The sequence below is a fragment of the Chaetodon auriga genome, chromosome 8 (genome assembly GCF_051107435.1).
Source record: "Chaetodon auriga isolate fChaAug3 chromosome 8, fChaAug3.hap1, whole genome shotgun sequence".
Classification (NCBI taxonomy): Eukaryota; Metazoa; Chordata; class Actinopteri; order Chaetodontiformes; family Chaetodontidae; genus Chaetodon; species Chaetodon auriga.
The window spans coordinates 23,152,039-23,166,719 of record NC_135081.1 but is presented as its reverse complement, the minus strand read 5'-3'; the positions used below and the strand labels follow the sequence as shown (position 1 = coordinate 23,166,719).

At 40.6% G+C, this 14,681-nt stretch overlaps 1 protein-coding gene across 1 annotated transcript; it reads right to left on the bottom strand.

Annotated features, from left to right (window-relative positions):
• Positions 1-6,845: 6,845 nt before the first annotated feature.
• Positions 6,846-14,220, bottom strand: ifnlr1 (interferon lambda receptor 1). Its single transcript, XM_076737773.1, has 7 exons — positions 13,905-14,220; positions 12,684-12,810; positions 10,717-10,892; positions 10,433-10,617; positions 9,800-9,941; positions 8,576-8,706; positions 6,846-8,080 (listed from the first exon to the last, which is right to left on the bottom strand). The coding sequence occupies exons 1-7, from the start codon at positions 13,951-13,953 to the stop codon at positions 7,223-7,225; spliced, it is 1,668 nt and encodes a 555-aa protein (XP_076593888.1). The 5' UTR covers positions 13,954-14,220; the 3' UTR covers positions 6,846-7,222.
• Between the last annotated feature and the right edge of the window lie 461 nt (positions 14,221-14,681).

The following is a 14,681-nucleotide window of genomic DNA, read 5'->3' as shown; positions in this document are numbered from 1 at the left end:
CATTTCTTCATTTGATGCTGTGTTTGCAGGCAGAATTGTAAGTTTTGTGTGTGCAATTTGTGCTATAAAGTCTCAGGAAATCTTCACACACCCTATTTCAAATGAGGACTTGGAGGCTTGCGTTCATGTTTTCCTCATCTCACATTTTGCAGCGCACCTGCACAGTAAATCTGCCATGACATGAGCCAGAGGCCAGGATATGAAGGGATATGAAACATTTTAATATTGTAGACATGACAAGACTTTCTTTGATGCAGACCTCTTCTTCATGTTTTGACAAGCAATAATGTAATAACACACACGCACACACACACACACACACACACACACACACAGACAGACAGACAGACAGACACACAAACGTATATATACATGTATGTGTGTGTGCCATAGAGGTCTTGGTCTGAGAAGCACAGACATGCTGTCTTTTGTCATTGTATTATATATGATATATTTTTAGTGGAAAAAAAAGTGTTGTCTGTCTACAAAATATTGGCATGTGCAGACTGCACACTTTTCTTAGTGTTCAACGGCCATCTGTCAGTTTGAAGACTGAGGCGATCGTTGTTCCACAGGGGATTGTCTTGGTGGAAACTAAATATAATGAAAGTTTCTTTTCATCTTATCACCTACCGGTGATTGGGCCCAGAATAGACCTTAATGGACACCAAAGTCTCCTCAACGATCCATCATTTCCTGGCCAGCCTTGACAGCTGTTTTCGTGCCTTTTTCTAATCAAGGACCCATTAAGAGCTCATTAGAATGCAAGAGAGGAAAGGGAGGGGGCGAAGTGATTGCATCCAATTACATGCAGACTTCAATTCATCAAGTGATTTGGTCTGAGAGAGAGGTTGGTGCCTTTTCAATGGGGATAGCAAGAAAAGGACTACTTGTTGTGATTCACGTGTGCCAAGAAGAAGAGAAGATGCCCTCCTTTGTGTATACATACAGTGTCTACTGGATACTTGTCCTCATTTTATATGCAGCATTACAAACAGATAAATGATGCTGAATTTTTTCAAACAATATCCTTTTTCCACCATCCGAATAGCCCACATCTCAGATTTGTGTAGAGATTTTTACAGGTCTTGTGCTAATTGATGGCTGTTTCCACAAAATCGACCAGTTAGATCTTAGTTGGTGAGATTAAGAATGGGGGCGTTATCTTCCTACATAACTATATTAGCTACATGCTAGCAAATCTGCTGTGCAGATTGGGAAACCTTTTGAGAGAAATTTGTCATTTTTGGACTACATAAATTGACCGTGTAGCTACATCCATGAATCCCAGTGACAGAAAAATGTGTTTTTGGTGCAGCTGCACACGCTGTTTTCAGACTGCATGCAGGAATACCAACTCTTAAATGCTAATACTTTATTCTAGTGTGAAGAACATGAAGTTAACAGCTCTTTGCAACCTCTACCCCATCTTTAGTATCAACGGAAAATGAAGTTGACAGGATGGATTCGTCACTCAGTACTGATTGGCTATGGCAAAAGAAAATAACCCCACTCTTAGCAAGAAATCAGCCAACATGAACTCAATGTCAGACTGATTGCACAAATTGATTATCAGGCTATTTATACAGTTGCTAAATAGCAACTCATGCTAGCCCTCTCCTGTGGAAACATGTGCCGGGCTCTTCTTTGGCAGCCTTTCAGTAGTCACACTTTTGCTTTCCATTATCTCTGGAGCATAAATGAGAAATGGTCAAAGTAGCTTCATGGTGCTATATCAGACTTGGAGATCAGAGTACAGAAGCAATAGCAGCGAGGCATGCATACATTTCAATGGACCTAGTTAACTCTATGCACCTTATCAGAAAAGATAAATTTTGAAAAAAAGATGGCTACCACCAAGATAGGGTGAATGTTGGCTGATAGTTTTATGACTGTGACGCCCAGAATCGTACTTGTCAGGTTCACTCAGCATCTTCAAACATTTTCTGATGTGGTGTAATTTCTTCAAAGGAGTTTTTTCTTTGCTCTATCTTGCCATGCTGGAACTTTGCCTTAAATGTGGATAGTGAATGTAATAAATTAGTCAGTCATAACCGCGTATACCCAAAATAGCCTTTAAACCTCAAAGGAGCCATTAAATGTTAATGTGAATCTCCATCAGTACACTGTATCAAGAAAATTCAAGGGCATATATCAAGTTTCAAGGACATGTTGCAGTGCGTTTTTTTTTTTTTTTTTATACTGAGAGAATAAAAAATCAGAGTCTGCATATTTGGATTTTGACCCAGCCTTTAGCTTCTCTGGCAGTGACTGAAGTATTTCTCCCTACTGTATAAGACACAGAGCTGGTTGCATCCTATGTGCTCTTAGTGCTACAAATGACTTAAGTGGCCATCAATATATCCATTGATCCAGGGCAGGCACACACCCTCTGCTGCGATTGAAATTCTGTTTGTTCAGATGCATCGGGTTAGTCCAAACTAATATTCCCCTTTCAAAGTTGTGTCATGCCTTTGACACTTGAGGGTTTGCCCTGCAATCTCCCATTCGATCTTCTTGGGACTTGGAGAGTTGAAAGAGGTGAATGACAGCTTTCTGGTGGACAGAGAGGAAAGAAATCTGTCAGTGCTGCCGGCCAAGTAAAGGCAGTTTTTTTCAGACACCTGTCCAAAGAAGAGCCAGATGGGAAGATAAAGGAAAAGAGCAGGATGAAAGCTGGACAGCATGCCCTGTGCGATATCTGCCCTTTCCAAACACCAGATATCCCTCTCACCTTAAGAACAGCCTCTCCTTCTCCCTGCACCGTGTTGTCAGGATGATTGGCCATGAGTTAGACTCCTCTCTTGTTTCCCAGGTTCACCCTTCTTTGACGTTTCATGTCCTGTTTGATTCACTTGGAGGCACAGTAGTTGTCCCAAATTTTTCTTGACTGGATCTAACCCAATTTGTCTCTCTACCTCCCACTTACTCCCACAAACATGAGCCATTTCGCATTTTCATTTCATCACAGTTTTTTTTTTTTTTTTTTTTTGTGTTCGTTGCAGCAGTGAACTTTGCTGGTGCATTGCCAGTTCCAGCTCTCCGCTCATGTTAAATCATCATTTAGAAAGCCTACTTTTTCCTCTGCTCCTCCGTCAGCCCTGTTCTCACTACAAGCGCATAGCCCACTCATGTGTCAAGGGCAGCATAGCTGACTCGATCTCAAACAGCAGAACAGAAGCATCATGTTCATTGACATGCTCGAGCTTTGATGAAGTGAGGTTCACAGCATGCCTAACAGCTATGAAATACTGTATAACATGCTGCATTCTTGTACTTATTTATGCTGCTTTGCACAGAACAACACAGGAAAATTTAGTAACAGTCCCCAAATATCATCTGCTTCTGCTGTAGCTGTTTCCTACAATTTAGCGTGATCTTGTAAAAGATATAGACCAATCACTGAATGAAGAATCCCTTGATGGTGGCTGTATAAACCTTGTGGACTTGGCTTTATTGTTGTTGACTGTGTAAATTACGTATCATTTGCTTTTATCCAAGAATTAACCTATGACAGTTGAATCACCAGACAGTATTACTTTGTTGCTTTTATGCAATTGTCTGGGTTATGTTTTCCTGTGTTATGTGTGCACAATGCTGTTGGATACAAATAATTTCTATAAGGCAACCTTGCCATAAATCATGAGCTTTGACATGTTCATGATGTAAAATTTCTTATTGATACTGTGTCACAGGATGTATTGATTCAATTTTGCCATCATTTGTCATGATGTGGGTTTTTAGCATTTGGCTGCTATCCTGCAAAGTGTACTGTAAGTCTACTCAGTCAGTCCTGTTTGTTGTTTTGATTTATGAAATTGTTCCTCTTGCTATATTGAACGATTTTTCTGTTTTGTGATCCATGCCCTGAAACTTTAAAATTGGATTATTGGTCTATTTTTTGCCTTAAAAACATATACAGTGTAAACATTGTGTATGTCAACAATGGGAATATCTAGATCAAGTTTGAAGCCTCCACTCAGATCCGCATTCTTAAATACTGAGCATTTCTCGATACAGAGTTGATCTAATACTTTCCTAAATGTTGAATAAATATGTATCTGACACACTGGGGGCATTGTTGTTAGGGCTGAACAATGTGCACATCATTATTATTTTGACAGATATTGTGAAAGAAGTCATGATTTTAGTGAGGGTGGCAATTTTTTCAATTCATTTTCACTGAAAATAACACAAAAAATGATGATGGGATTTTTGCTGGAGTCTGTACCAAACAGCATGTTCCCTTATTTGTGGAGACTATGATTTGTAAGCCAGGGGCATCTCTGATAATCAATATTATGTGATTGTGATTACTTCAAAGCTAAGACCCTTTAAAATGAGGTATACCTTATACTTCTCCCCTGTTACCTGTATATAGGTCAGCCTTGCACTGTAAAATATTCCATTAGGGTATCTGGAAGCAGTTGCATAACCAAGCCCACAATGGGTATTAAACCAGAGATCCACCCAAGGCTTATATTCTCCCTTGGAAAACGGCCCACGGATGCCAACAGCTACCCTGTTTCCCTCTCTGTGTTGGACAGTTAAATGGGAGATCACTTCCCCTTCGAGGTGCTTGGAAAAGAAAGGAGAGACAAATCCCCTTCCAGGTGACAAAGACTGCTCTGTATGTTCGAGATAATTTAAAACCAGATCCAAAATTGGGTCATCTTTCATTGAAATTCTGCAAACATACATTATAGAACATAATCCAAAGGAATAGCTTTTAATGCGCTTCCTTATTATTTATCCATCCATCCAGTTTTCCACATAGAAAGACACTGCTGCACTCACACAGTTAATTAAAACTGCTAATTGTTTCCGTTCAGTTTACCAGATTGTACAGTGGGGACACGCTGGCATAAACAAAAAACAACACTTTTGTTGTCTTCACTCATTGATTGAAAACATACTCTGCTTAACAAAAGACTCTGGAGTTGTACTTTGGATCCCTCACACAATCCACCTGACATCTTTATTGTCTGAGACAGTGAATGTGTGGAGTACACACACACGTTAATGTTTTACAGGTTGAAGTTAAGCATTCTGGTCTATTTTGTTGGCTTCATTTGGAGATCAAAGGTCTCTTTCACACCTGAAAGTCTGAACCATGATTCCATCAAATCACGTTATCGTTATACTGTATACATGTGATTTGGTTAGTTTTGGTTTCACTTCGCAATTATGCGAGCTCACAGAACAACTTTACAGGGCGCACTTCAGTTGACAATGATTGGTTTGTAGATGGGTGTGTGTCTGACGCTGGCTTGTTGTCAACTTAGTGGGTAGACTTTTGTCACTGTTTGAATTAAGGGAGAAAAATTAGTGTGACGAGTTATGTGTGAAAGGCCCCTAAGTGACAGAAGTTAGTCACTAAGAATATTATTGTTAGCCTGCAGGGTGCGAACTGAGTGAAGTCATGGCTCAAAAGGCAAAGAGTTCAAAATGCTTTTACACAATCCCCCAACCAAGTCAACGAACACACAAGAACAGTCTTCATATTTTAATTGCTGTAGTCACAAAACATCAGTTTTGAAGGAAAGGTTCTTTAATATTCATTTTTCAGAATTTCACTGATATTCACTGGACCCAAAACTGACAGTGTTACTGTAAAATACAATGCTATGTGATATTTGCAGTGTTTAATATGTTACCTTGGAATGCAACTCAACCTCTCCAATATGAACTTTCCAACATAAAGGTTTAAGAGAAATTCATTACATTAAGGTTGCAGCTGTATATTCCATTCAATCACTTACATTCTTTGGGCAGGTTGCTAACAATATAGTTACACATCTGTATTGTGCTGTACAGTGTGTCCATATATGACTCATGTTACATGTGTTTCAGCACACCTGACCTTATTGCTTTACAACTGTGTATAAAAGACTGCGCTCAGGCTGTTAAAAACCTAGCTGTTATCTGTGTGGCTTTGGTTGCACCATGACCCCACCTTTTAATATATTTTAACACACGTTTTCTTCCCCTGAAAGAACAGCAAACAATGATGAGAACAAGATGAGTTCATGAACTCAGAAGAATACACAACCTCACATTTCCTTTTATGTACAGATGCAATCTTTGTCATGTATTTCACACCACACTGATGACACTGAAAGGTGTGCAAAAACAGCACTGTATTCACTTCACTAGCAGATTTTCAGTCACTTTAGTCCCTTTTCAAACAGCTCATTATGTGACAATAAGCGTCGCACTGGGTCTAATGTTTTGTTCAGCCAAAAGCTTTTCATATCTAATGTTTAACGCTGATTGTCCACGTTGTTATTTAAAAATAACCAGATTGGGTTTGTGTACTTAGAGAGTGTAATAAGTTGCAATAATGTGTTGGCATAGTGATGACACACAAATGCGCTGGCCGACTATGCGTGACTAAGGCTTGTGGTGGTTGTTTATTCTACACTGAAGCTGGGCTTGTCCAGCTGCAGGTGTGCAGCTTTGTTGGTTGCAGCTCTTGTCAAAGTGAAAACACTTAATGTGAGTGGAGTTGTCAGCCTGATTTGAATTTTAAGAAATTAAACTGCGTTTCAGACCACTTACAGCACGAACACGACCGGTGTGATCATGTTTTTTCATTAGGCAAACAAATCAGATTTTAGGTGAGTGAACACAGCTTTAGACTTCAATAACAATGTAAAAATACACCTGTTGATGTCAAATACACTAATATACTGAAGTATTATGAAGAAACAAATTCTGTTTTTTTTTTAAACATGGTTATTAAAAAATAACTTTATAGGAGGACTTTACAGTGTATGTACAGTACAATGATTTCTTCAAATGTAAACTCACAGTTTCGGAATATCCATACTTATTTCTTACTTTATACAATTGTGGATTAATAAATAAAAGCAAGCAAAGAGCAAAACAGCAAAGTGTAGTGTATCACATCTTGGAATGAAATGTGGTTGTTAAATATGTCTTAGTTGAGGATAAAGTTGGATGTTTAAGGAGGGTTTAAATATCCTCTTAAACGTCTCTGCATCATTAGCCACCCAGCAGACATTAAATAGCCATTCATCCGCACGAGTTCTGCATAGGCACCTGTCAGTGCTCCCATCAACTTTCTCCTCCCGTATTCTTGAATTTGTACCACCCAAACTCCCAGAAGAATTTTCCCTGATCTGTCCTCTCCTCCTCCGTCTTCCTCTTGTTCCTCCTCCTTTTTGGGACCAGTCCAAGTCCGGGGAGAGTTCGTCGTTTAGTGTTCAAAACTATCTTTGCATGCAGTGTCAAGAAGCATTGCAGGCATCCAGTTTTGTTTGTAACCTGATTCACATAAGGCATCGCTACACTGGGTGTTCAGACATCCCTGCTGGATGTCAGGACCAGCTCGTTGAGATGGGAAATAATGAGTGTTGCAGTATGGCTGGGTCGGTGTGTTTAGAGTGCTGTCATCACACCCAGAGTCTGACCACTCTGAGCCATCAAAGCTCTGCAAGGATGCTAACGATGGCCCATCCCTCTTGGAGTCCATGAGGTCAGATAAAAGGGGTTTCCTCTGTGTGTCCCCTGTGCTGCTCTGTAACTGAAAAATGAGTGAAGGGAGCAGGAGTTGTCCATTGGTATCATGTACCGTGTGCAACAACAGCGGCTTGACTAGTTCGTTGTCACAAGGGTCTGAAACATGTAATGGTGGTACTGAATATGAGGACAACTTTGGACTCATTCCACCTTTATCCCAGCTTTCTCCAGTGGAAGACAATTGGTTGGCGGTTTCTCTGTCTTCAATGGTAGCCTGCTGAAAATCTCTCTCTTCAGCAGGGACATGGACAGCCACCACACTGTAGATTTCGGAGGACTGAGAGCTCATGTCCTCGAGATTTGGGGTCAGACTGTGTGCACCTGTGCCCACAGAGGAGCCAGTGCTGCCTTGCCAGGCTTGGCAGGGCATGTCCTGGGGAAAATAACCTCCAACCCCGACTGAGGGCACATCTGGCTTAACCCGGATCGTTGCGTAAACTGTTTTGTCACTTTGAGGGCAGATCACCGCTTTGGAAATGATGAGATTACTATCTGGAGACTGCAGCACTCTGGGCGGGGTGCTGGAAGTGGTGACCTGTTGTGAAGATAAGGAAGACAGACCCATCAAAATCTAATAAGGGCTCGATTTTTGTAGATTAATCGACAGCTTTCATTTGATAAGAATAACAGATACAGATAGATGCAGAAATTAAAATGCAGGACTATACCAGGTGATAAAAAATGTCATTTTTATCATGCGGTGAATTTCACATGATGTGACTAGATGAGTTAAAACATTTTACACCACATTGTTAGAAAGGGCAAAGCCAATATACCTGCAAGTCAAATATACCTGCAAGTCAAATAGAACCACAAAAGCCTACATTTATCACCACAGACAGCCTTATGAGTCATTGTACAACATCCACAATGTCTCAGTGTCTTTCAGAACTTTTAGGTTGCTGCGTTACGTAAGCAACCTGAACATGTGTACAGTCATTCATCAACCAAAGGGCTTGATTTACCGGTAAGGCAACATTTCCTTGTCGTAACCCGGATACACCAAACGAAACTGCAGAAATAGGCTTACCAATTGTTGTGGCATGCTCTTTTCCTTTCCACCCTTCATGTAGTTGCACATACACACAGCTGAAATTATGACTATGGCCGCACAGAGAGCAGCACTTAAGACAAGCCATGGCAAAAGCATCAGAGGATCACCTAAGGGAGAAGAGAGTTGGTGTCATACACTAATCCGGGAAAAAAAACAACACATCTGTAAAATCAGATACCCTCAAGTGTTTTAAAGCAGTGTGTTAGAAAAATTCACACTGTGACACACAAGCGTAGGCATGCCTGTGACGTAGCGATGTTGAGTGCACCATATTCCTGGATTTATCTGAACTGAAATCTACATGACAGCCTATAGAAGTCCCTGTCAGGAATAGGATAGCTATGGCTGTGGGTGCATTTTGAAAGTTGGATTTGCTTGTACATGTTGCCTGTCTATATTATTTGTCAGTTTTAGCAGTAGAGAATAAACAATAAGACAAGCTAAGGTGAGAAGAATGTCACCTTTGCAAACAAACAGTAATCTAATCTCCCGTCTCATCAGTATGATTACAAAAGGGGAGGGAGAGGTCGCAGCCCAAAAACGTGTCTTTGAAAAGCTCCTCATTTCATTTTACTGTCACTCAGTTGTTAACAAGAGTGTTTTAAGAGGCATGGATTCACAGTACGAGCAATGTGGCCAGTACCAGTGTTTTCCATTTCAATGCAAAACCAGCATCAGTGTCTCTGTTATACTGTGACAGTGAGGCTTGGTGCAGATACCAACATCTAAAATGGGACCGATTTCTAATAACCTGACTTGATTCATTACTGAACACTGCATTGGTTCCAAGTGGCTGCAATCACTTGAGGAGTTGAGCACAAACTACTTCATGTAAAAAGTAGATAATGCAACATTTCAAGTATCTTTCATTCTTACATTTTCTCCACTGCACGAGGGCCCTTGAAAACCTCCTAGTAAATTGTTTTTTTTGTAAATATCATAAAGGTTAATCTACTCCTTTCAGTCCTGTTTTTAGAAATCTTATTTATTTACTTAATCCATTCAAAATTGCCAGGTGATTGCCACATCGTACAGAAAGAGCCAATCGTGGCTATAAATCTCCCCCTCCTGCAATGTGTGTGAGATATTGGGAAAAGCATGTGCTGATAATGCATCTCTTATGAATTATTGTCCGATATTAATGTGCTAATCAATATGCTGTTCACTTCTACTGAAGGTGGTATTCATCATTGTGCTCACCTCGCAGTGTGACACAGAAGGAGGCATTCTCACTCTCTGAGCGACCCCATTTATAATTAGGCTTGTAAACCACGTAGCCGCAGTACTCTGTGCGGTTGTTCTTCAAGTTGATGACGAACTGGCCAGTTTTGGTTTCATTGACCTGGAGACACAGTGGGTCACATGGATGATAAGTGATCTGTTTAGTTGATTGCAGGTTGCACAGGTCAGATGAACAAGAAAACTAGAAAATCCAGTAATCCTTCAGCTCATTTAGAACAAACAGAAAGCTTAAACACAGCTGGAAAACCTGGGGGCAGATAGATAGCAAGAAGTGACTCAATAACATCACAGCTGTGATAACATCACATCAAATTCTTCATTTTTTTAAACCACATAAATGAGCTTATTTCACAGACAGTTTTGTCTTTGAAAATAATCCGTACGTTTGTCAACCTGTAATTGAAAATATACAGCAGTTCTTCAGTTAACAGCTTTGGAAAACATTTGTAACTTGTGCGTTAATAACACGCAGTTGGTTTTTCTGTGGTAGTCCCTTTATTAAAATTAAAAAATAATGATATGGAAGCAATATCTAGAATTCTATGACTGAATGAAGATTTGTGCATTGTATTGTATTTAAGGGAGACTCACCTGCGTGGCCCACTTTGGGTCTGTGATTTTTAAGGTATAAACAACAGCAGTTTTTGAGGGCCCTTTTTTGCTGCTGCTGATGATATTTGCAATGGAGACTCCGTGTGGCCCCGAGGGCAGGGTGACGTTCACATGCAAGGATGTCGCGGTTGTGTGTATAGACAGGATGGGTGGACCAAAAACAGCTATGACGACAGAGAAAGATGAATGAATAAATCTTGCAATAGAATACATCTGGTTCGGAGGAAACAAAGAAAGTCAAGAATGAGAATGGAAATTCTTACTGTCTGCTATAGGCATAAATCTGGTGATGGTATGACCGTGAATGCGACCATTGACGAACACCTTTGCCCAGTAGCCAACATCATAAATTGATGGGGTTTCTGCAGTCAGGTCACAGGACAGAGCAGTAATGTTCTGACATCCCTCTTTTATCTGGTATAGCTGCCCCTCAGCATCACTGTAAAAAGTGCAGTATAAGGTGATCAGACTGTCATATTGGAAACACGTCAACATAGCAGTGTATTAATGTGCTGTGTGTGTGTCCCCGAAGATATCAACCATTGGAAACAGTTGTCTGTCCACTAGTTTCATTCGCAGACTTCAGAAATTCTAACAACCTTCATTCAGGCACTGACACAGTTCTGTGCAGTACATGGCTTTAGTGAAATAACCACACCAATCACCCATTCATCATTTGAACACGCAATGCCTTTTTGAGATGAATGACAGCATTTTATTTGAACAAGGAACTCATAGTGGGCAGCCGTAGTTAAGCCGTTGTTCCTCTGCTGCTGATTTGATGCTGGATGTCACTCTGTTCATCTCCAGGTGACAGTGGCGGGGGGAGAAAAGTCAACAGGATAGGGCTGCCACTTGACATTTGTGTGGGACACTGTGTCATGAGTAATTAGACGAGACTACATGTCTTTGTTGAGACCATTTGTAGAGACAAGTGAAAAGAAGGAAGAATAAAATTCTACTTGGAAGCCCAGAAAGTGAACTGTGAGCGTGTATTCTTCTTTCAGTGAGGAGAGCAGAGTGCACTTCATACTGATGACTGGCAACAGGTCCTATAGCTACTCTTTAGTGTTGCTTCTAGGCTGTTGGGTTGGGCTGGATTGTTGAGTTGAATCCATGTAACTGGTAGTTTTTGAGCAATATATTTATAGAGCCACTCATTTTTCGAAGAGAGGGGGCTAGGCGGCTGGAAGGAACTCCAGAAATACATCTTTTAATTGCTTCCACATGAAATACACTTCCTAGATCTGAAAGGTTAAGGCTGCCTGTTTCCTATATTTTTGTTGTTTCCAACAGATCTCATGGAAAGACCAGAACTGGGGCCCTAAGAAGTCCGTGTTGTGTGGCGTTCAGTCCCAAAGACTTGCAGTGTGATTTCCTTAAATCAGCTGAGTACTGTAGTTTTCAGCAAACGTTACACAAACAGGTTGGTATATTTGTTAGAGATTATTGTGAACCGGGGATTTGGTGAGCTAGTGAGTATATACGGCAGCAGGACATCGTGTGTGGGAATGGCTGAAAATGTACTTCTGTGTACATATTCACACATAATTAAGAAACATGTCAAGTAGTGCGACGATGTGGCTCATGTCGTGTTTGTCATAGTTTCTGGATAACAATGGTTTATGACACAGAGTGAGCTAGTGTTTCTTAGTAGGATCAATTTATTGTTGCTTTTGGTTTTTTCATAGGATTAGTTGACAGTAAGAAAACTACACAATATTACCAGACTTATCCTTTAACAAATATAATTGGAACACTTTATATTAATGTTCACCAGTAACGGGCTGCTTATTAGCATGCATACTAGTAGTATATGCATGCTCCCTTAATAACCCCCAGAATAGTGCATTAATAAGTGCTTTATAATGACTATTTATGTATGTACGTGTGTGTGTGTGTGTGTGTGTGTGTGTGTGTGTGTGTGTGTATGTGCGTGCATTTGTGTATACACATGTGCTTGGTTTTAGTTACATCCGATGTGTACGTATACAGCATGTTTTTCCCCATAGATAAGCACATGCCATCTGCTGATCAGAATTTTACTCTGTGTGCTAATTTGCTACCAGTCCACAAACACTGACACTGTGAGTTAGTCGAGTGTTTACCCTGCAAACACATTTTCCCGGCTTTTACCCTCTTCTCCTTATGGATCTGTGCATGGAGACACAAAGGTGCAGGAGGGCAACGGAAGCAAGAGTGTAATAATAATCCATCATCTGGGTCTCACCTAGAGTACTGCACGCTATAGGTGCTATTTCCCCCAGCGAAGGCAGGCTCCACAGGGTCCCAGCAGAGCGTGTTGTTGAAGTTCTTGGAGACGAATTTCACATTACCATTGTTGGTCGAGAGACAAGCTGTCGGAAAAAAATGGCACGAGAGCAAAGTCTGTGAATCATTTTATGGCAGATGCTAACGCTGTGTCCTTGCTCTCAGTCAACCTGGTTTACTTTCAAAAAATCCAAATCCTAAAGAAATGTCAATTTGATAAAACAGTACCTCAGCTTTTTTTATATTTTGTTGTTTTTATACTTTGTGCTGTCGCAAGTAAGTAAGAACACCATTCTCTCCTCTAACAAGAGCCGTAGTCAGCCTGTACCAGTTGGGTTACAGCTCTCTTTTATCTATGTTGCAGCCCACATTTTCAATCACAGCACATACTGTAAAGCCCTTCAAGCCCCAGCATCCGCAGCCAGTGCAACTCCCCCTGATATGAAGTCCTGAGAGAGGCACGATCTCTCAATTTTTGTAGCATAGTAGCTAAGGCCTGAGCGTCACAGCACATATACACTGGATCTTGGACCACAGGGAGATTATGTAAAGATGGACTTTGTTTCTGCTGGTGGCTGAAACTAAAAACTGGGCTTTGTTCCTAAACTTTGCCCATGATATCTGTGATACAAGGAGGTAATTGCCATCCCTCGGGCCGGCATACAGGAAGGGGTTACAGAACACCATCCTTCAATGCAAGCAGAATAGTCTCCTGTATTTTATAGCTTGAGCATTTCACAGATACACGGCAGTTTCACGCTGTAGAGCCATGTACACCATAGCTAATGATTTACCATGTTGCATATTACTGTTACAGCCCATGTAGTTTATTGAAGCTGTGAAAGACACAATGGAAATTACACACAGAGTAGTCCATTCAAAATTAGCATTTTTATAAGATGTACAATGATATAGTCAATATTACATCAGCTTGACTCTAAAATGAAACAACACTTTCAATCGATCGCTATCATTTAAAATGACCAAAGTCCTCATTGTGTTCTGAGACCCGCCTTCATTTCAGATGAAAGGGAATCACTCTGTCAAACGTATTACCAGGCTTTATTGCATTGATGTTATGATTTATTTCTCCTATTAGGAGGCCTGTTATGTGTTTGAATGCCTGTGATCAGCATCTGTAAATCCAAACGGAGATGCATGTTAGCTCCTCTGTACTCACCGTAACAGAACAGGAGGAGGATGATGACCCTCATAGACCACATCCTCATTGGGTGCGTACGTCACAAATAAATATCAAAGTCCTGCTGTGAAGTTGCTGCCGTGAAGTTGTGAGTTCTAAACAAAAGAAACCTATAATTCACATCAGCAAAAAAAACAAAAACAAAAAACAGCACATAAACTCCTGAGTCCCTGAAATCCTTCCAAGCAAAGCTGAAATCAGTGTTGAAAGCTGTATAAAATATTGAAGTTGTATGCGGTTTCACACCGTTTTTTTCCTCCTTCACTCCTCAATCATGTGTGTCCTGGGAAAGGAGTGTCTTCAGTCAGGTGTGCAGGTGTACTTTGGTATATGTTATCACTTTGTTCCTGTTTTTCTGCTTACTGTATGTTCCGCCCCCTTGCATTCTCTCTCCAGACTCTTAACTTCCCTTTTCCTCCTTGTCCCTTTTACACCTTGAGTCAGTCTCTCTGTCTCTCTCTCTCTGCTTGTTTGTCAGGTTCGTTCTGGTTTCAGCAGTTTACTGGAAATGATCGAGACTTTCAATTGCATAAGACAGAAAGTGAAAGAAAATGATCATACACATGATTATCGTACACTGGTGAGGTCTGAGATGTCTTTTTTTTACACACAACATTGCGTTACATAGAAGCTTAAACAACCTTACGTCGGCTTAGGCATTGTGGTCACAGTTTAGATAACAAACAAATGAGCAGCCGAACGAATAGGTACATTTGTAATTTTTGTTTCTATTGCAGCAATTATAGTATCAGAGCA